This window comes from Gavialis gangeticus, unplaced genomic scaffold, assembly GCF_001723915.1.
Source record: "Gavialis gangeticus isolate Ggan-Ray unplaced genomic scaffold, GavGan_comp1, whole genome shotgun sequence".
Classification (NCBI taxonomy): domain Eukaryota; kingdom Metazoa; phylum Chordata; order Crocodylia; family Gavialidae; genus Gavialis; species Gavialis gangeticus.
This window is the reverse complement of record NW_017729001.1, coordinates 30,849,349-30,871,701: the sequence shown is the minus strand read 5'-3', so window position 1 is coordinate 30,871,701 and position 22,353 is coordinate 30,849,349. Positions and strand designations below refer to the sequence as shown.

The 22,353-nt window shown below is 60.0% G+C and overlaps 1 protein-coding gene across 1 annotated transcript in view; it reads left to right on the top strand.

Annotated features, from left to right (window-relative positions):
• SH2B3 (SH2B adaptor protein 3) overlaps window positions 1–22,353 on the top strand; it is a 51,284-nt gene that overhangs the window by 12,708 nt on the left and 16,223 nt on the right. The window contains exon 3 of the mRNA XM_019507240.1: window positions 22,200–22,301. Coding sequence (XP_019362785.1) covers window positions 22,200–22,301 — 102 coding nt within the window. The remainder of the gene's footprint in view (window positions 1–22,199; window positions 22,302–22,353) is intronic.

The following is a 22,353-nucleotide window of genomic DNA, read 5'->3' as shown; positions in this document are numbered from 1 at the left end:
CCGCTTTGCCGTCGCCCGTCCGTTCCAGCCCTGTTCTTCGAAGGTGGCGGGGCTGCCTGGTTTGGGCTCTTTGAGATTTCAGCAGTGACTTTTTTTTGCTGCCTCCCTCTCACTCGGAGCGGGCGCCGGGGAGGGGGCTGCGACAAAAGGTTATTTGTCATTTATTAACCACAACTTTTTCCATCCTTGGCCACGCTCGGAAAAAACACTTTTTTTTTTTCTTTCTTTTTTCTTTTTTTGCAGCATAACCGCAGCCCCAGCGCTAATTGCTGAAGGACGGAGTTTCTTATTTTGGAAACTGTGTTGCTGGGATGGAGCGTGCTTGTCTGTGATTGGCCTGCGCGGGGAAGGGCACGGGAAAAAAAATCCCCGACTTGCCGGGGTAGAGGCGGCTTCGCCACCCCCTGCGCGAGCACCGCGCGCTGCTCTGGGTCCCGGTGGCTCAGGATGGGGCGGTCCTGCCCGTGCCCAGCTCAGCTTGCTGCCCAGGCTGGCTGGTCCCTAGTCCGAACAGCCTCCCTGCCCCTCCAGCTGATGCACCCAGAGAGCTGGGCAAGGGGTTTTATTACCATGGATCAGCTTCCCCTGATGCCCAGGTGCATCCCCTGGCTCTCATCACCGCGCAGGACTCTGCAGCCGGGCACCACCGCACTGTGGGGGCTGCCACGTCCCCTTGCCGCACCCCTCTGGCACTTGGCATATGTTTCACAGGTCGCTTCCTCCAGCTCCGGCTGCCTGGGGCACGAGTTAGGGGAAGGACGAGGGCTGGAGATTTGGGGGGCTTGTTAATGTCCTCTTCCAAAATACCCAAGAGGACTTCTCCTGCTGAGCTGGGTGGAGCTACGCTGGGGATGAGTTTGACCCCTGGTTTAAACCCCCTCTCCTGGCTGCAGGGAACATTTTCTGAGGCTTTCCAATAACTGCCAGCGCCGATGGTGAGTTGCTGGCAGGGCAGAAAGTCTTCCCGCTTTGGGGTCCACGTACAGAGATTATCCTCAAAAGGACGGGTTTTTTGCAAGTTGAATGCAGAAGTGAGCAGGTCCCGTCCGTGCAGCGTCTGGTGGCAGGGTATTTTGGTGCAATCGACAGCGGGGGGGAAAGGGGGTAACTGTTCTCTCCGTGCTTTTTTCACGCAGGTATAGGGTGTAGGGCCAGGCCGTAGCCAAAAGGTAGCTGCTTTCTTGCCAGGGTGGCGTGAGTCTTGCCTGACCGGCTGCTGGGGAAGCAAGGCGTGAGCATCTCGGAGATGGGCTGCGCGTTTCACTTGGGTTCAGTTCCTGGAGGACAGGAGCCCACATCAGAAGAACCACAGCTGACAGCAGCAGCAGTCGGGTTGAGAGAGCAAACCTGGGCACTCGGCCACCTGTCCAGTTGGCCCTCCGGCCCACGCCCACAGCGCTGTCCAGGAGGCCTCGGGCCGTGCCCGGTGGACTGCAGGTCCTCTCCTGCAGCCTTTTCAAGCCCCCTCAAGATCGGTGGTGTGCAGTCACCTGGGAGCAGGATGCCAGTGCTGGTGCCTGTGCGCAAGGGAGGGACGGGGCCCCGTGGGTGGGCTGACAAGTGTCGCTCCGTCGCGCCAACCGGTTCGGGATGGACAGCGCGAGGCCGGGAGCTGACGTCAGCCTCACCGTGCTTCTCCTCTCGGGCTCAGGATGTGGTTGCGTCGAGGCAGAGCGCTTGCTTCGGAGGTAAATATTTATGAGTGTCTGCGCAGACCGGGTGGGATACAAACAGAGGCCTCCCGACTCCTCTTCCTCCCGGGCAGGGGGCCAACCTTGCCAGCCTGCACAGAGGTTGCCCCCCCTCCGCCTCCCAGAGTCAGCTCTGAAGTTGGCTTAAAATGAAGCTCTGTAAATCAGGGGCCATCTTTGTGCCCTGTGGTTGTACAGCACCTAGCGCAGGGGGCTGGGGGATACAGGGACCTGAGACATAATGTGCTGGCATCTGTTTCTTTGCTGTTGTGGACTTGACCACTCAGAGTCACACCCAGCACACCTCTGAGAGCTCTCTGCTGCGGCCATGGGAGCCAGGAAATTGCCCGTTTTCAGCAGAAATTAACTTGGAAGGAGTGAACCCAGGAGCTGTGTTGGGATCACTTGGCCCTGGGGGCCGTGGCGTTAGGAAAGCAGGTGTACGCCACGAGACGCACCAGAGCTCCTGGGATGCTGGGAACACTGGGCAAGGAACCATGAACAGTGTTGATGCTTGTGGGGTGTCGGGCCGTGGGCCAGAGACTTGCACACCCGACGTGCCCTCGCAGGGCTTTGCTTCCCCCACAGACAAGCCGGGGCGCCTTCCTGCAAGAGCTGAGCACGTCCTGATGTCAGTGAGAGCAGAGGGTGTGCGGCTTCTCCCTGGATTAAGCCCTCCGAGCTGCACTGGTGCACGGAGGAGGTGGCGTTTCCTGAGCAAGACATGAGAGAAACGGGTCAGCACTTTCAAAACTGGACGCCCGTTTTGGGTGCTGAGTTTAGGCGTGACCACTTTCCTCCAGGGTCACGGCGCACCTGCGTGTCCTGCTGCCTCGGGCTGGGCCCAGACCTGCTCCGTCCAGGGCCCTCCAGTTGGGCACGGAGGAAGCGGGTGCCCAGGGGCGGCAGCCCTTGATGAAAAGGCGTCCGTCATCTGCAGGGGTGGAAGCAAACGGGCCTGCCACTTTTATTGTGGTCACTTTGTCCCGGGCTGGAGGGCCACAGTTTTGTGCTGGTGAGGGCAGGGGTGTCCAGGCCTCTGTCATGGTTTTTGGGGTCTCCATGTCCCAAGAGGAAGATCACCAGGCCCAAACCTCACCCCCGCTGCCTGCCTGGCTCCATAGGGAAGCTGTGCGCAGGCTTTTCCCCTCGGCGCTGAACCACGCTCTGCCATCCTCAGCTGCCTCTCCCCCACTTCAGCATTTTCTTTTGTTCCTTCCCCTTTTTTTTTTTAATGAAACACAGGGTGAAAAAATAACCAGCTCTTCCCTTTTCTGTGTACCAGGGGACCTCTGGGAAGGAAGGAAGGGCTCTTGATTGAAAAAAAAATAAGAAGCGTTTTTTCACTCCCCCAGATTTGGAAAGCAGGCAGGCCATTTGGGGTGGGGAGGGTGTGGGGCTCCTGCAGCTGGCAGGCCATCTTGAGATGCTAAAAATACTGGTGTTGGGAAAGGAGCTGGCCTCGGGTGTGGGCGACTGGACCCTTCCCGTTGTCCTGCTCCCGGCTGGCTCCAGCATGCTTGTCAGCACATATGTTTTCCTGCTGTTTCGCTAGATGCAGAATATATGGGGAAGTGATTTGGGAGGAGTAGCTCTGGTGGAGCGGAGCGCTGCACCACTCTCCGCACCTCGAGGCTCTGCTCCAAACCCTGTAGAAGTCATTGAGGGGCTCGTGGCTTACTCTTGGTCCTGGGCCCTTCCTAGAGAGCCAAGACTCAGCCTTGCCTCCTGCCAGCCTGTAAGAGAGTCCACCCTCCAGTCCTGGTTTTCCATGCACAGAGCAGGCTCGACGCCCCTAAGGCAAAGGCAGGCGGGGGGGTGTCGTCCTGGGACCTGGAAGGAGCTGGCCAGGGCTCTCTAAACCCTGTTTGCTGCCCTGGCAGGTGTGGGGCAGTGTCCGTAGCAGGGGCAGCCCTTGCTGCCGGTCTCGGCCAGCGGGGTGCTGGCACCCGGCCTGGCCGGCAGGGCCAATTCCGCCTAGCTCGGCCCCTCTGGGGGACCCGCGCAGATTAACCCGTGATCTCTTCACCTTCCCTGCCGTTTCTTTTGTCCTGACTTCCCTTGCAGTGAGGCACGGAGGGAAACTGGGCTCGATTCGTATGTGCCAAGAACATTCCCCACCCCCCAAGCCCTCTCGCCCACAAAACATGCCCCGTGCGGGAATGAGAAAACCTCCCCGTGTTTCCGGAGGGGTCTCCCGTGTCCTGCCGGCCACCCCATGGCTGCCAGCTGCCCTTGGCTGTCTTGTTGGTTCAACAGTTTTCTCTCTGAACGCCGGTTGCCTCTCCGCGAGCGCGGCAGGCCCATCCCGCGGCCACATCTGGCGCAGCGGTGCACGTGGCATCAGGAGCCCTGCCTCTCGCACGGCTGTTGTGACCTGAGCTTGTTAGATCCCTGCCCCTCTCGTGCATCCCCTGGTGCTTCTCCTGGCCCCAAGATGCTGCCCCCAGTTGTGCCAGGGCAGGTTGGCAGCCTGTCTGGGCTCCAGCGCGGGTAACGACATCCTGTCAACCTGAATTCCTCCTGTGGTTTCGGCGAGGTGCATTCTTCTTCATTTCCTGTCTCAGCCCTCTGCGTGGCCTTGCGACGCGCCGCATTCGGCTGCGGCTCCAAGTCCCTCCTGACACGGCCGCATGACAGCCAGGGGCGAAAGACGGATGTGACAAGACAAGGTGTGATGCCTCCCCGATTGCTTCGGTTCGTGACATTTGGGGACCCCAGGTCTAAACCTCCTGGTTTGCACCGTGGGAAAGGTGTTTCGATGCAACTCGTGCAGCCTGGGCTGGAGAAGCCCTGCTGGGTACCCAGCCCTGCTTCCCTCCGCCCGTCCAGGCCTCTTCCTCACCCAAATCGCTGGGATCTCTGTACGTAAACGGGCTGGATCAAGCTGCCGCAGTTGCATGTGGATGTCGCATTTGCCTCCTGCGCTCTTTGTTGATGCCAGGAAGTTATTAAGGCCACCCACGAGGGAAAACACTCTCTTAAAATAAAAATCCTTGAGCAAAATCTTCTGTGCGTAGCCCTGGTATGGTGCCGGCATCCAGAACATGAATGGTTCTGCCGACGTGGGCAGCATAGGTTAAAAGGCCTCTCGTTTCTTCGCCTTCCCCTCCCCCTCCTTTCAAGAAAGGGAGAGAGACGCTATAAAAATATTATGTGAAGTGGCTGATAAGTGATGGGAATGAGAAAGGGAAGCTGGTGTGTCAGGGCTGTTTTGCTGAATGCCCTTGTTTCACAAAGACTTTTGAGAGCGATAACGCCTTGTTCAAACACAGCAGGCGTGCAGTAGATATGAAGGGATCTCTAGAGGGGAGATAAGTTTTCTTTATGTTCAGGGTGTTGGTAGAAAGCCTGAGAGAGGTTGTCATTGGCCTGGGTGGACTTTTTGTCTCTCCCTTCTGCCCGTTTCTCTGTTCCCAGACGCTTGTGCTGGTTTGCATGGGACGCTGTTTGCAATAGCTCTTCTGCGCTCGGTTTCGGCGTGCATCGTTCTGGGTTTGGACCAGGGGCTGAACGGCCTGCGGCGCGTGGGGTGGAGGGCACGCTGAGATCCAGGTACCGCAGAACCAGCCACCAAGGGTCCCGGGAGAAAACGGGCATGTGGACATCCATGAAAGACCGGCACGAAGTGTGCCCGCGAGAAGGGTGAATGGCACGTGCCTGGGCAGCGTTGGTTCAGCGAGTCTGTAACCTCAACCCTGGGCATTGCCTGCAGCACATTGGCGAGTGGCAGGTTCACGCCCTGGCGCCTGCGCTCAAAAGCCCAGTTGCCAAAGCCCAGATTCGCTTCAAGGTCTGCAGAAACAGTCACTGCAGCCAGTGGCAAAACTAAATATTTGCTCTACCACTTGAGTGCTTAATTGGCTGCTGCCTGTTATCCAGATGGAGAGCAATTGCAGAAGGACACAGCTTCCAGGAAGGCTGGATCCCAGTATGCAGTGTGTTGAACTGGCCGGCGTATTAGCAGCCCCAGCTGGGCAGCATACTGCGTGCAGCCCACAGCTGATGGAGAGTTGCCTCCAAGTCCAGGGCTGAGGTGTTTGGAGTAAGGGCGTAGCCCTTGCAAGCGGGGCTGGCCGCCAAGTTACTGACTCTGCAAGGGTTGGTGTGTTAAGTGCATGGGGCAGGAAATGGAAAGGCCTTCAGGTTCTGGGGGGTTGTAACTGTTTATACTTTTTGTGGTGGGAGATGGGCTAGCCAAGCAGCACGTGCATGTGTGCACGTGCACGCGAGAGCTAAGGCGGCATGGAGCCTCAGTGGTTCCCGTGAGGCACCTTCCCTGGGAAGACAGTCCCACATCAGGATGCCCAGCACCGTAATGGGGAAATGGGAGGGCCCCCACCGCTCTGGAGCGGGCCTTGCCGATGGGATCCATGAGGCTTTCTTGTGCAAGTGTTGCAAGAGTGCGGTGTCCGTGTCCCTCTCCAGCCCCGCAGGGTCAGCTGGAGGCACTGTCGTTCCCCCTGCTCGTGTGCCGGGGCGACCATGCGCATTGCATCTGATCTTGCGTCTGCTGAGGTCCAGAGCAATGCTGGACAGAGACGTAATCAGGGTCTTGCTGCCTCTTACCCAGCGATGGGGGAAGCAAGTCCCCCCCAGGTGAGTTTGCAAAGTGCCCTGAGGTCCGGTGGGTTTAAACCAGCTGGATGGTATCACTGCAAAATAGTTTGCATGGAGATGCCATCTACCTCCGGCTTCCCCCCCCTCCAACCTTGCTAGTGTTTCTGCTGTCTTTCCCCAGGCCCACAGGCCCCGACGCCCCCCTGGGATTGTATCACTCGCTCTTGAGGTTAACTCTTCTCTCTGAACTCTTTCATTTTGAAAGAACTGAGAAGAATCACAGCACAAGACTCCTGTCTAAAGCTAACCAGCTGAATGGCTGACATTCAGCCTCGATCGAAATGAAAGTGCATGTGGTTTTCAAGGCTTTCAGTAGTGAATATGTACTCATTCATACCCTGCCTACAGAGCAGGCCAGCCTGTGCCTTATTTATTGACGTTTTTATCAATGGACAAAGAGGGTTAGTCACATTCGAGTAATGCGGAGGAGCTTCTCGCTGTGCCCCGAAGAAGATTCTCATCGGTACAATTTTAACATTCAGCAGCAGCCCGTCGCCTTCCAGAGCACCATGTTTTAGTTGAGAAGAAATCCAGGCTCCGTTGGTTGATGTGGTCTGGGGTGTTTTGGTTTTATTTTTAGAATATATTCACTTCTTGCTGCCCATCTGGCCTCCTTCTGAACAGATGAACCTTTGTGTGGGTCTTTGCTCTCAATCCGGCATATCAGCGGTGCACAATGCTAGGTGTTAATAACCGGGAAAGCCTGGCCGTGTTGGGAGAACCAGGCATTCGGAGGTTTTCGGTGAGGTTGCTTTGTTTCTGTCGGGCCTTGGTGGGAGCCTGCTTGTTCTTCCCTCTGTCTGTGTGCGATGAAGGACGCTGGCTAGCATTTTATACACAGGTAAAAAGGAGCTTTTGGTGTGCCTGGGGCTCTGCTGGGAGTCAAGGGACATCTCTCCAAAGACACCTGGGGAAATGGAGGCCCATCAACCCATGGCCCAAAATCAGCACATGTAGGTTCAGGTGCATTGAACCTCTCTGTAGCTGCTCCCTTGTGACCTTGGTTCACTGCAGCATAATCCTCCTTAGAGGACAGACAGCTGTAGGGAGCTCTGCCAGGCTTCACTCACGCCTGTCCCTGACCTCCCATAACTTTCCCCGCTGTCCCCTGTAGAGACAGCTGGGTAGAGGACCCGAGAGTCCTGCTTCACCTTCCCTGCTGGAGACCAACAGCTCGCTGAGTGATGTGAACCACGTATAGGTCACAGGGCCACTGCATAAGGGCAGAGTTTGAAGAATTAGCTGGGGTTGATGTAACGGGTTTGCTGCTCAGCACATGGTGGGGGAAGGCCTGTCTCCACCGTGCCAGCGCATGGCAGCCAGCTCCTGAGTAGACGGAAGCTTTTCCAAGAGCCAAAAATATCATTTGAGCCTTTACACACCAAAGCCATTGCTTCCTCACAGCTTCCTCAGTGCACGGCCTGGCCTCCCGTGCTGCAAAGCAGCTTGGGGGGCAGGCGGGAGTTCAGGAGGATTGCCTCTTCCTCCCAGGTATACCATGCTAGGCCTGCAGCAGGGTGCAGCTTTTCCCGTGGGTGGTGGCAATTGGGGCGCTTAGAGTAGATCGGATGAGAGACAGCACCACAGAACACTGCTTGGCTCAAGGAAATTACTGACCCGTCCTATAGGGAAGGGCTGAACAGCCGGAAGGGACAGCGCCAGCCTACGTATAATGCAACATGCGCCAGGCAGTTTCTGCACTGAGCCTGTGGAAAAAAACTGGGTGGATTTCAGTGCTGCAGGGGCCAGGCTTGTGCAACAGGCCAAGCGCAGCAAGGAGGGCCCCCATCTCCCTCAAATCCTTGCTGGCTCAGCCCTGTGCTGAGGACAGGGCCGGTTGAGCAGTCCTGAATGGGTGGATGCTGCCAGGTTCCTCTGGCCTGTCATTTAGTCCCAGGTTGCAGCCACGAATGGAGCGAGTCAAGCAGGTCTCTCAGTAATGCCAGCAAGACGCAGCACGCTCCTGCTCTCTGCCCCATTTGGCTGCAGAGCTGTTGACCGTTCCCTTGGCTGCCGCGGCTTTCTCCATGCACCGAGGCTCTGTCTGTGCCTGTAGCATGCGGGGGATGCTGTGAATGCAGCCAGGAGAGCTTGGCCTGCCCAGTTGAACCCGCTGGGACTTTCCATCCAGAGCCCAGGATTGGCCTGGAGACTGGAACGAGGGAAAGGCCTGAAGGAGAAACCCCAGGGACAGGAGGAGCAGGGAGGGCGAAAGGAGGGAAGGTCACAGAAGGGGTGGAGAGGGGAATAGGAAATCATCCTTCTGAGCTGCCAGTGAATGGGAAGCCAGGCTCCCTGCTGGTTGCCGCAGACCCCAGCCTGATCCCCCTTGGCCTGGCCGGCTAGCCCTGGGACAGCTGGGGATGGTTTACAGGAGCAAAAGCAGAGGGCTGTGGGGAAGGAAGCCAAGGGAAGGAGCTGGAGAGAAGGAGTGTGGAAGAGAGGGAAAGCAGGGAGGGAAGGGGGCTGGCTGCCAGGCCTTTGGAAATGGGGGGTTGTGCACTCGGGCGGCTCAGAGCGGGATTCAGGGCTGTCCTCACACTGCGAGTGACAGGCCCTGGGGTATCTAGCCAAACTCCTTGCCCCCCAAAAGCCTCCTGCCAAAGCCCATGCAGAAGAGTGGGGTTGGGTGGTAGGGTAGTGCCAGCTGGGCTCCCTGCCTGCGGCAGCCTGTGGCCATACTCCTCCTGGCTGAGGGACGGCTGTAGAGCCTGTCCAGACGGCGCAGGCCTCTCCCATTGACAGAGCGGCCAGACGCCGCCCAGCCGATTCTCCTCTCGCTCCATCCAGGCCTTCCTCCCCGTCAGCGGTGTCCCGGCTTGCCTTGCTACCCTGCCCCACTCAGGGGGCCTCTCCCAGCCACGTCTCATGAGACACTAGCAAGGGAAGAGGGGGCACCGCTTACTCCTTTCCTCCAGTGCAGCCAGGAGGGAGTTTGCCAGCCCTGGTCACATGGACCTGCCACCATGGGCCTGGGCTGCGAGGGCAGAGGGGAGTTGCTGGCACGGGGGGGGTTGCAGCACCCAAGTGATGTAGGAGCACAGATCCCATTCAAGCTCAAAGGAGACTGGGATCCCCAAGTCCCTTGAGCGCGGCGTGCAGGGCATGGTTCTGGACGAGCAGAATCGTCTCTCGAGCGCTTTTCGGTGTCCACCATCCAGCTCTGCCTGGGGAGCCCCGTCCCTCCCTATCTGCCCGGCGCCTCTCTCGGGCCATGATGGCCAGCAGCATCTTGGCACCTGAAGGATGCGGGAGGTCTTTCCTGTTGCATAATGGCCTGGAGGCCTCTGCTGCTCTGAGATTTACAAGCAGCTGCAAATCTGGCTCGTATCCATTGCACTGCCTCTGCCTCGGCAGCATGACTAAGGCTGGAACTGAAAGAGCACAAAGCGGGGAAATCCCCGCCTGTCCTGGCGGAGCACGGCCTTCTGCCACCGCCCCACAAAACGGCCCCGTTGTCTGCACCTCGCTCAGCCTTTCCGTGGTGTCCATGTGCCCCCACCCAGGGGCCGGGCACAGTCCAATGCACCTGGCCGGTCAGTCATAGCAGCGTGGGCCCCTGCTAGCCCATCCCGCTCCCAGGGAAATCACAGGTTTGCCACGGACTTTGCAGGTGAGACGATCAGACAGGCTCCCAGCAAGGCTTTCGTCCTAAGCTTTGGGGCCGGACAGACGAACAGCTGCCAGCGTCTCTGGGCTGGGGATCGGGGGATCCTCTACGCTAGGACACATCCGCAGGAGATTTTGAATGAGAAAGACGCTGTTCATAGAAGTAAGCACAGGGCCTGGCTTTTTCTGATGATCGCAGGCAGATGCTGTAGTGAAGGTGGTCATATAAGGACCTGGGGGGATGCGTCCGTGCACCCCACTCTGTGTGCGCCCCTCGGCTCTTGTTCATCCTGCAACACCTGCACCAACATAGCCTCCCCAGGCAGGGGCATTGCCGTACTCCCTGACGGCGGGGTCGTCCTCCACGCATTTCTAGCCTTGCGCCTATCCGCAAACGGGTGATGTCGTGCCAGTGACCCCGTGTCGGGCGTAGGGCTCACCCGAGGCATCCCGAGAGCGGGGCACGTGTGGGGGAAAGCGCTATTGCACCGAGCACGGTCTGAGCCTAGTGGGCACCGTGTCCAGTGGGGCGAAGCGAGGTTTGGCATCCGCCACAAATGCTGCTTTGTCCTGAACGTTTCAATGAAACCACGCGCGTCGCGTTTCGCGTTCAAGGACAGAGAGGTGCGCTTCTGGGTTCCCCTCCCAGGTCTGCATTGCGTCTCAGCGAGGGCCCGTTGGGTGCACGTGCTTGTCGCGGCAGGAGGGGGGACCTCTCGGCACGTCTCGGCGCGGCGGGAGAGCTCCCTCCCCGCTGCTCTTCCGAGGTGGATGGATGCTTTCCACGCGCCCCATCCGCAGTAAACACCAGCAGGGTGGAAAGTAAACAGCCAAGGGGCTGCGGTGGTATTTGTTACTGAAGGCTTTCAAGCCGGAAATTCAGCAGATTCTCTCTGCTCTCACTGAAGCTGCTCAGCCTTCAAAAGCAGGGAGTACAGCTGTGACCTTGGCTCGACCTTGAGCTCGTTTCCAGCCTGACCACAGAGCTGCCAGTTGGTCTGAGCTCTCATCTCTCTCTCTTTCTATATTTGGGAGGTGCGGGCAAAAAAGCTCCGCTTCTCCCTCCTTGCCAGCCCCGCTCCTTCGGATGTGCCCGGCTTAGGTGCGGCGCACGCAGCCCCCTTCCCCGGCGCTGGGTGGGATGGCAGAGCCGAGCGGCCCCCAGCATTGCAAATGCAGCTTAGGCAGGAATATTGTCTCCGACTCTGTGATTTCCTGCTGCTGCAGCCACTGATTGAGTGCTGGGTGTGGGGCGAAACCCAGATCTATTCTTGATTTGATTGCAATGTCGCGCAGAGGCAGTTTTCTAAGAAATTTTGCTGCAAGGGCCAGCTCAGGCTGGGGCACGTCAAGACAGCTGAGCTGCCAAGATGCCAGGCTCCTGGGCAGGTATTTGCAACTCTTGCAAAACAAAGCAGGAGAGAGGGGGAAATTGCCAAATAACCAAGAGGAACTGAGATGCATCGGGATAGACGGAGAGGACGGCAGAGCCTGCACGGCTGCGCCCGGTTAGTCCTGGCGAAGGTTTCTAATCGTGGCAGATGCGCTCAGAGGATGGTGCGTTGTAATGTAACGATGGGCTCGCGACTGGTAAAGCTGCCCTGAGCGTTTCCCTGCCCCCTCTCTGCAGCGCCCAACCCAGCTACACACGGGGCCGAGATGCATCAGTTTTGGGAGCTCTCGTTTTTGCTTCATTCGGGCCATTCCTCCATAACGATTTCCCCCCTGCCGCTGCCCATCTCAGCCTCCGGGTTGATTCATTTAGATTTTTATTTGCCCCCTTCCGAGCGGTATAAAAATGTTTCACCAACCGGCTGGACGCACGCGGCAGCCCCGGTGCCCTCTGTGTGGAGGGGTTGGCGGGTTGAACAGGCCCATGACCAAGCACCGCCTGCGTTGGATGGAGCAGCAACAGTGTGAGCGCCCGCGGGAGCCTGGGGCTTCTGTCCCAGGGGCTCAGAACAAAATTTAGACCCCTCTGGCAAAGCGGCGTTGTGTGCCCACGCGTGCAGTTGCGTGGCGTGGGTTGGTTGCGGGGCAGCACCTGTGCTGGGATGAGGATGACTTGTTGTGAGGCTTCCTGAAGCTTTCCCTGGGTAGCAGCAGGGAGGGAAGGGTTGAATGTGTCATTTCAACAGCTGCAGAACGATTTCCCCTCTGCATAAATACCCGTATGGCCCATAGCCTTGCTACAGAAATCTGTGATGGGCCAAACCACCTCCCCGCCGTGTGTAAAGAGCCTAACTCTCTCTTAAAACAAGCAGGTGTTTATGGTGCCTTTATTCAGTTTGGTAAAAGCCTGTTCCCACATCTCTCCACGCCATGAAAGCCTCTCTTATAATCTTAGCACCGAAGTTTGTAGGTCCCCAAATGCTTTTTGCAGAGGCGAGGAATGATCCTATCCAGTGCATCGGGGCAGAGCCATGGCCTTGGCCAAGGTGACCGAGCTGGGAAGAGGACCTGAGCGCCAGCTCCCTGCCCCTGGGTCTCCACCGCGCAACGCGCTGCCTCCGGAGCAACTCGCAGTCACTGCGCAGGAGGCAGGTCGGCTACCGCGGCCCCGGCCCTGCTCCGCGGTGCTGGAGAGCTGCGTCCTGGAGGAGAAATGCCCACGGCTGCCTTCTCCCGTGCCCAGCACGCAGTGTGCACATGGTCCCTTGGGGGGGAAGTCACCCGCGTGGTTCAGTGAACAACTCTTAAAAGCCCCAAAAGATTTTTATTTTTATAAACGGAGTATATCGAACTGGCCGCAAAGGCAAAGGTCTGAAACGAGCTGATCGTATTTTTGCAAACCACAAGTGGGAGGAACCTGCTTTAGAAGCACTAATTTTAAACAGCTTCTAAGAGTTGATGCTTCTTCCTTCGCTCTGCCTAGCTGTCTGCCCTCACCTCGCCGCTCCAGTGGATGCGCAGGGCCCGTCCTCGCCTCGCTCTGTGCTGCTGATGTTGGCATTGTTGTGTTATTTGTTCGCATTGCCATTGCACTTAGTAGCCCCTGGTACTGCCTGGGTCTCCCGGGTGCCCGTGCAGAACAAGGGGGTTCCTGCTCCACGGTGTTTGCCACCTGGGGCTAAACCAGGGAAGCGCTGCTGGGCCCTGCCAGATGGAGAGCACAAGGAAGCAGAGAGGTGCGCTCGTCAGCACGAGAGGGGCAGACTCCGTCTGTCGGAGAGAGCGCAGAATTAGGTGGCGCTTTCCTTGCTCTCCCTCCTGGCTTGGCCGTCTCCCTGGGTGGGGGCGTCAGGACTCGCTGCAGGAGCGGGCACGGAGGACAGCAGCGCTCAGGCTGCAGTCCCTGCTCACAGCAGAGTCAAGCCGAAGTTTGCAGGCTCTGCATCTCCCTGTGCCCGCGAGGCTGAGGATGCGCCCGTGCTGGGTCCCGGCTGTGCAGCGGGTGCGCTGGGTGAGCAGACAGCGTCCACGTGGCAACAGCGGGGCGGGGACACCTGGTCTCACGCACGGGCTTTTTAAGGAGCATCAGCTAGAAACATCTCCTTCAGCAGCCTGTGCCCTGGCAGCGCCTACGGGGCTCAGCACCCAGCGCATCCCTTGAAGGCTGTGGCGCAGCCCCCGTGAGCCCCTTGCCACGGGCTGAGTCACGCTGCCAGGCTGCTGCAAGGCGTGATCTTGCGGTCCCCGGCATGGCCACGGGATGTGTGGCGTTGAGTGTGCAGTTTTCGCTACCGAGAACTCCCTTTCTGGGTACGCACCCCCCTGCCCCGGCCCAGGTATCGCACCATCAGATGCACCAGATGCCACGCGGGCCGGGCGGGGCATGCAAAGGCCCTTCTGCGAAGCCGGAGCTTGCCTCGAGCTCCCTATCGTGGCACCGCATCGCTTCCTTCCCCAGCGCGCACGGGTGTCTTTCTCCTTCCTGTGCCCCCTCCCCAGCTGCCCAGAGGAGGAACTGGGACTGCTTCTGGCAGCAACCTGTCTGTCCTGAAACCGGCTGCCTTGTGGCCCCCGCCTCAGGAGGCTTGCGTCCCTGCCCCATTGTGACCCTCCTCGCAGGCTGGCGGGGCAGGGTGGGGAGCGACCCCCTGAAGGCCAGGCAGGGGAAGCCCCTCTCGCTTCCCGGAGGAAGGGCCTGATGCTGCAAAGTGCCGAGGGCCGTACTGTCCTCTTGAAAGCCTGGTGCTTTGCAGAAGGTTTCGGATCCCAGTGGACGCGGCGCTGGTCCTCCCCACCGTGCAACAACGTCCTGGACCCCATCCCGCCCCTGGGGACCTGCCGACTAGCCACGAGCCTGCAGCCCGACCCACCGCTGACCATGGGGCATCGCGCCAGCCGTACCCCGTGGGGGCAGGGGGCAGGCCTGGGCGCCACAGCCGGGCCCGGGGCAGGCTCAGGAAGTCCCCAGCACCCGGCGCGGCTGGTTCACATGTTCCTTTGCCGACTCTGATTTGTGGACGTGACGGGGCCGCGCGGGCTCGCGGCACGATCTGTTCCGCTTGGAACTTCTAAGAACTTTCTTTCGGCGGAGCGGGGCCGACACGGGCTGCTGCTTTCATGTTGCATTTCCGGCCTCAGAGTACACTGAGTACCCGAGGGGGAGGAGGCGGGGAGAGAAGGCACCAGCCAGGATTTGTAGTGTTTCTGGTGGGAGCTCAGCCTCGGCGTCGCTTGTCTGCTCGGCTCCAAGGGGAAGAATTTGACAACTCGGGCTCTCCCTGCTTGTCAGAGTCAACCTGCCTCGATTTGCTCCTCCCTTCCCAGGCGTCCTCAGTCCAAGTGGGCAGGAGTTTCCTGGGTCACCGCGCCTGTGCCTGGGGAGAGCTGCCCCTGGTCGCAAGCTTTCCAGCGGCTGAACTTGTCTTGTTTTAATCGCAAGGGACACGACTGGGGCCGAGCCGTGCTAGCAGTCCAGCTCTCCGAAGGCTTTGCAAGGCTGAAGGCTGGGTTGGCAGCTCGCAAGATGGAGAGGCTGAGCGCCTGCTTGGAAAGCCCAGGCCCGAGTGCACCAGCCTCTGCCTCTTGCTCTCTGCCCCTGTCTTGTGGCACTGCCGGCTGCCCCCTCCTCACGGCTCCGTCCCCTGCTGTGGTATCTAAGGGGAGGGCTGGCAGGGCAGGATGATGGCAGGGCTCCCCTTGCATGGGCAGGAACTGAAGTTGGGGGGCTGAGTGACTTGTCCCATGGGGAACTGATGCCTCGTCTTCCCAGCCCTGGCTAGTGGCCTAGCCACTGGGCTCTCCTTTCCCCCTGGCAGCTTCCTCCTGGGCTGCTGGCTCATCCCGCACCAGCCACCTCTGCCTTACGGCCACCGGGCCCTGGATCCAGAGCGTGGCGGTGGCTTCCGGGTGGGCACCCGCCGCTGGGGGCAGGAGCGGTCACAACCTGCAGTGACCCATCCCGCACGCCTCGGTCCACACTGGGAGCATTCGTTAGCTAGCGGCTCGTTATCTGGCAGTGCCCGAGCCCTGCCTCCCGCCTGCGCGGACACAGAGGAACCGAAAGCTGCCAGCAGCCAGTTCTTAGCGGGGTGGAAGTGTTTGCTCAGCAGTTTTGTCCTGGCTCGTCAGAGCGAAACTCTCTCCACTGCCAGAGCCTGGGTCAGGGACCAAGAGGGGCCCTGCGGGGTCACGGCACCGCTCCTTAGCACGTTAAATAACCAGCCAGCCCTGAACCAGGGGACCCCCCTGGTGCTGGCCTGGGTCAGGAGTCATGCCTGTCCTGCCCGTCTCCCTCCTACCAGGAGCCTGCCCTAGTAACATGAGCCGGGACAGGGGCTGCTGCGTGCAAGCTGGGATCGCAGCTCCTTGCACCTGCCTCCACAGCCCCTGCCCGGATGGGCCCTGGGCGCCCGCTCAGTGCCTTTCCCTGGCCTAGAAGCATGGGTCACCCTGCAGGCACCGAGCAGCTTCCTGCCTCCCTCCCCCTCTCGGACAGGCCTCTCTTTCTCACCGGCGCGGCTCCGGGCTGTAATTCAAACCAGATTGGGCCCCGAAGAGCTGTTTGCAAGCGCTGCAAGCCCGGCGTTCCTGGAAGCGCTGGAGTTGTCTCCCCATGCGGGACTCCAGCCCAGCGAATCCTACTTGAGCTGGACGGCAGAAAGGGGCCGGGTGGCTCGTTGGCAAACAAAAGGATGCGTTCGGAGTGGCTCTGAGGGGTCTGGGGAGGGGGAGAGGGCCGGTTTCTCTGTGCTACTTGGCTGGGGAGCACGTGAAGAGGGCCTGGCTTGGGCTTGAGCTGTGGTCTGTCTGGGACGAGCTGGAGCCATGCCCGTCCTTCCCTGAACTTCTCCCCGCACCAGAGCAGCCAGCGTGGGTGCAGACTGGCGTGCACCCTCAGGCGGCAGGTGCTCCTTCCACGCCTGTGCCTCTGGGCTCACGCAGTGCAGGCTGGACCAGCTCTGCTGTCGAGGAGGGTGTCGCAGTGCCTCCCTCCCCCCCCCCGCCTGTCTGGGCCCAACACCCGCGTTCCTCTCGTGCCTCCGCCCAGGCACTGCTGAGAAAGGAGCCCACGGGGGAGTGAGCGTGGGAGACCAGCAGCAATGGAGCAGGGACAGCATCTCCGTGCCGGGCTGCCTTAAAGGGGCACAGGTGCTCCTGGCCGAAGGAGAGCCAGGCAGGGTGCTCTGGCACGATATGGCCGTGTGATACCCAGGCGTCAGACAGGGATGGGTCCGGCTGAAAACGGTTAACTTGGCAGCTGCTCCTGCCCTTCATGCAAAATTCCTCCTCCTCCCAGAAACAAGAGTCCTGCTGTGCAGAAGGGAAGAGGATCTTTCATACAAGACCTCCCCCCTCTCTCTCTGTGGGAGGCGGCAGCAAAGAGAGCCCACAGGAAGCTGCCTTGGCTCAGCCCCGGCTTGGGATGCTCAGCTGGGAGGGAAGCAGCCGGCTGGCAGCTGTGGGGTGGGGGTTGAGGGCCTGGGATGTTGTGCAGCCCCGAGCACAGCTGGGCATTGCTAGCCCCATGGGCTGTGGGGGCTCTGCCAGCCAGGCATGGGGCAGTTGGCATTCGCACTTGGTGCACTGAGCCTGGGTTCCTTCAGGGGAAGCATGGCCTAGCGGTGAGGGTGCTGGCCCGCCTCGCTTCCCTGCCCTAGCACAGGCACATTCCTTGCCCTCAGCCCCTCTCTGCCTCCTCCTTGCGCGCCTTGTGCTGGAAGGGTGCGTGCACTACAGACCGCGAGGGGCCATCTTGGGGGTCAGGGGGAAAGGGCTCCAGCTCCCTGGAGAGTATTTCCTGGAGATCTGCCTTCCCACAAGGGAGGTTTTGGCTGAGCTGCCCTTGGCACGACGGCTGGTGCCAAGGCAGTGGCAGGAGCCTGCAGCATCCAAGGGCCGCTCTACATGCCTGCCCTGCAAATGCTGCAGCAGCCACCCTTGGAAACCCATGAAGCCCTGAGTCCCCGCGCTGTCCCACCTCGGCTTAGGTAGACAGAGCAAGGGTGACAGCAGTGGGCCGACTTCCCACATGAACAAAGCCCAAAGCATCGGGGTGCATTATAACTGCAGGGTCATTTCTCTCTCCTGATTCCTCCGCCTTTCGGCTGCGCTTGGCTCATATTCCCAAGGAGGCTTCAGACTCCTCCTCCTCCCTTCCTGAGGCTCTCTTGCTTTCATTGATCACTTGACTCCAGGAGCAGGGGCTTTAGGAAACTCACCAGGGACAGCCAGACTCTTGCTCCAGCCCCGAGAGCCAGCATCGCTCACACGAGGTTTGGAGCTGAGTCGACCTCTGGGAAGAGCCTGGCGCTAATTTGAGTGGGAGAAAGTTTAAATCAGCAAGGGATTGGATGTGTTCTTGGAGGAAAGGGGCATCAGTCACTATTGAGCAGGGGAGCTCAATTGTCAGGATACAACCCTGCACTGAGAGGGGCAGAGCAGGGAGACGGGGCAGAGCCGCCTGCTGCAGAACCACAGGCTCCAACCACCCGAGCCAAGAGCGACTTTCTCAGTTGGTGGCAGTACAAAGCCGATGTCTCACACTCGAGTGGGACTGAGTCCGGTCCATGCAGAGCGGCAGCCTGTCTGCCTAGTGTGTGTGTGGGACATTAATAGGGGAAAGCCTTGCTTTCTTGGAGGGGCTCAGGGGCACTCAGCCCACCATCTCCATGTAAGCTCTCAAGAGCAGGGGTTGGCGGAAGCTCTCAGCCCTGCTCCCCTGTGTCCTGCTGCATGCGGGGAGACAGCAGGCACTGAGCGGTGCTCTACAGGGGTGGAGATGGAGACAGAGCAAGCTGGAGGACCAGCAAAGCACTGGTGGGCATCGAAGCTCCTCACCTTCCCTGCTGGCACCCACCACTGTCCATTGCCACTCTGAGCTGGGGGCAGCAGCAGTGGTGCTAGCAGCTGCCAGGTTTGCTTTGGGTACTGTGAGCGAGCCTGGAGAGAGGCCAGGTTGCTCCTGGCTCTCCTGCGTGTCGCAGGGCACCACCCCGTAGCTTCCTGGTGGGCTGGCCATGTGGGGCGGGTGTTGTTCAGTGAAAGTCCACAAAGAGCAGCCTAAAGAAGCCCCTTCCAGCAGGGCTAGCTGAGCATGGCATAACTGTGTGTGCCTAGATTGGATGCATCGGATAGCCCAAAAGCCCCAAGCCATGTGCTGGGACGTGTACAAGCGCAGTGAACACCAGGCCCAGCCCCAGATGCTCCAGCCCTTCTGATCCATCCAGAAAGACCCCAAAGCACCTTGCCCTCTGCCCTGTTGCTGGAAGGCAGCTGCCTCTGGTGCTGAGCATGGCAGCTGTTTAACAGCTGGCAGCTACGCCATGCAGCTTGCATCAGAAGGAGAAAAGATGGGGACCAGGGCCATGGGGTAGGACTCCCCACTGGAGATTAGGAGACAGAGCAGCTGTGGTTTGCAACAGTCATGCTCAGGGCAGCCACTCCTCTCTCCTGACTGATAGGGGCAGAGGGGCCAACAGCCAGGGCCTCGGGGGAGAAGCTGGCATCTCCTATCAACTGCCACCATGTCAGTGCGTGCCCGGCGTCTGCGATGCCCTGGCTGATGTCAGGGTTGTTTGGTTCTCTGCCGCAGGAGCAGGATCTGTGGGGGTTGGGTCCTCGCCTGTATCTCGTCCGGCAACACAACACTCATTGATTTATCAGCTGCCGCATCCTCTGCTCTCTTCCTTCCCTTTGTGCTTGCCTGCCGCGGCTGACTGAAAGGAGGGATTCAAAGGCTGGAGCCAAGGTCTGGGGGAGCATAGAGGCACCCTTCAATGTGCACAGCCTGTGTTGGGCAGGGACCGAGGGAGCCGGAGGCTTTGCTCTGGCCGTCGTAGGCTGGAGGTGCAATGGCTGTGGCTGTGTGGGGGGCTTGTTTCCCCAGGCAGCTTCACCAGGCCCTTGGCATGCTGCCGCAAACAAGACCCCAATTCCTAACTCGGGAAAACGCAGCCCTGTGCTGCAGAGCAACTGTCTCAGTAGAAAGGCCAAGAGCAGGTTGGGCCAGCAGGATCCTGCCGAGGGGTGTCCTGGGCTCTCGCTGGGCTGGTCCTACACACTCCTGGCTCAGTTATTGCTAATGGGGAAGAGCCGGTGCTGGAAGCTGGGCCCTGTTACGTGATGAGGGCAGCTCTGGGTTGAGTCCCCAGGGTGTTTGCAGCGGCATCTTTTGGGCTTGGGTTCAGCCTGCTTTTCCTGCCCGTTCCCTGCAGCCAGGATTTCCCTCGAGCGTAGCAGCATCCCGGGCAGAAGATGTCAGCCCAGCTCCGTGTCTGCCTAGGGCAAGAATCGGGGGTCACGGGGCTTCACAGGCCTTCGGCTGGCTGCAGCCTTTTGATTTGTGAGCTCTGGGTTGAGCTGGACCACGTCATTTTTTTGCACATCTTCAAGCATGGCCAGGCTGGTTGCAGCCCTGTCCTTGCCGCCTTGTGCAGCTCCCCAAGCTCTGGAAAGGGAATGACGCTGATGTGCTTCAGACCAGCAGGAAGGAGCAGCAGCAGTGCTGAGCACCAGCCTGGCTTTGGAAGTGGCTCTCAGCAGATGTGCTTGCAGACAGGGTCATCACGACCCCTGAGCACCACCTGAAGCCCCTACAGTCCCAGCAGGAGCAACTGCACCCCAGCAGGGGAAGGGAGGTTGTTATCATTCTGTTTAATTGCCTGCAAAGTTGTTGCCTGGGGTTTAGCGCTCCAGTCCCTCTGGCCCAGCTGGCATCGCCCTGGCTGCCCCTGCCGCGGCTCAGGCTGCCCTGCTTGGAGTAGCTCACGCAGCCAGGCTGGGGCAGGTTTCATCGCAAAACCCCGCAGCACGTGGAAAGGGTTGCCCCGCTCTGGGCTTCATGCCAGCCCAGCTTGGAGTCGAGGGAATCCCTGCCAGGTCCTACAGTCTCCTGGGGACTCGGAGTATACATCCTCCTTGGCCTTGGCACGAAGCCCCGTGAAGGAGAGAGCCCTTCCTTGCTGCTCTGTGTGTTTTGAAGCCCGTGTAAAATGCCCGTCTCCCTCCTAGCTCGAGAGGGGGTTTCCTGCCTGCCTTGTTCCTTAGAAATACTGAGGAAGTCTGCCCCTGCCTCCCCTTGTTGGTGTGACTCAGAGATGCTCTTGGGAGCTTGTGTGTGCCTGTGTGACATATATACATGCTTTGGTTGGTCTATAAGGTGTAAATCTACCCTGCCTTCTGCTTTGAATTGATGCCAGTTTACTTCTTAACTGGGTCCGGACATGTGATGGGCTGGATTCAGCCTCCAGAGCCCGGCTAGAACAGCTCCGTCGGCTTCAGGGGCGTTCCTCTGGCGTTGTACCGGTGCGCTGGGAGCAGGATTTGGCCAGGCTGGTCTCTGCAAAGCTTGATGTCACCCCAGGTGGGGGGGAGCAGCTGGCTGGGGCAACCCAGGCTGGGCCAGGGAGCTGCTGCAAGCGTCTCAGCCGTGGCTGGTGTGTGTCCAGCCACTGCGCAGCGGCCCCTGCAGTGTGTCGCCTTGGCTCGGGTCCCATCCCTGCTTGCAGTGTGCGTCTCTCCAAACCCTCTTGGTTTGGGGATGAGTCAGAGCCCAGGCAGGAGGAGGGCCCGTCATTTCCCACTGCTGCGGGGCCGGGGTTGCATGCACGCAGGGAACAGAGCGCTTCGCGACCTCACTCTGGCTCCAGCCACGTTGGGGGCTGGACTCCCCCAGGAAGGCCTGGGACGGATGCATCCTCGTTCAGCCGCCCGTGCCAGCCGTGCGTTCTCTGCGCCCGGCCTCTTCCTTTGTGCTCAGCAGCCCTTGGAAATCCCCGGGCTGGGTTCAGAGAGCTGGGCCAAGGGCGTGGGATCTGCCTTGCCCTCCGGTCCGTCTTCCCCAGGCCAGGCCCTGACACAGAACAGCTGGGACCAGAGCGGGCGGTCTCAGGCCACGGCAGCACCAGAGTTCGGCTCAGCTGCCACCAGGAAAGGCGAGGATGCTGGTGCCCCACTAGTCATTAGTGGCTCTTCGCTAAGAGCCTTTGGAAGTTGCAGAAGCATCCTTCTGGGTCTCTCTGGCTTTCTCTTACTCCAGCTTTGAGCCCGGCACTCAGGGTAGCTTGTAACCGGCCACTGCCTCCTGTGCCCGCCACGTGTTTCTTTGAGGCCTGCCCGGCGCATTCACGGCAGCCTGCGTTGCGGAGCGGGCGCCGCAGTCGGTCTCATCCTGCACATCCTCGCGGCCACAGGGGCCTCCTCGGCTGCACGGCGGCTCCCTGCTTCTTGTGTACTGCAGCTTCATCTCCTGGCAGCCTTTTCGTTTGGTCCGGGGTAGACCGAGGCCTGGGCCATGGGTGCCCCTCGTGGTCCACAGTCCACTTCAGCCCTAGCCCATGTGTTTGCTTGCCAGAGCTGGCAGAGTGTAGCCCACATGAATAGCCTCAGCCCCTGGAGACCCCCGTGCAGAGCAAGCGTCTCTCGACAGGAGAGGCGTGGGGGTACCTGATCCATGTCCCCACCACGTGTCCCGAGTTAAACAGAGGCAGGGAGCACAGCCGGGACGGCCATCTCCTCTGCTCATCTCTGCATGCCCACAACTCCTGCCAGGGGGTATCTGGCTCCTCCACGAGACCAGGAGGCCGAGGAGAAGATCCCGGGAGCTGTCGTCTGAGCTCCACTCGCACCTCACCCTGTCGGAGTGGAGATGCCGGTCTGGGGGAGTCTTCCCTTTGTCCAGGGAGCGGGGAAACGGTGCTGCGGTGCCAGCCCAGGTGCTGAGCAGCTGTCAGGGCACTGAGGGGTTCGTTGGCAGCATCCACTCGCGCCAGAGCCTGGAGCTGGTAGCCCGGCTGGGCGGGCGCAGGGGGTTCACAGCTCCAAGCCCGAAGCTCGGTCTTAGCTTTTTCTGCTAACGCGTGCTCTTTGCCCCTCTGCTTCCCCCTCCAGAGCTCCAAACCAAAGCTGCGTGCGAGCTGTTCTGCCATCCAGGAGGTCCGCCGGTGCACCCGCCTGGAGATGCCCGACAACTTCAACACCTTTGTCCTTAAGGTAGGACTTGCCATCCCTCCTAGGCCATGGGTGAAGGGTCAGGGGCAAGAGG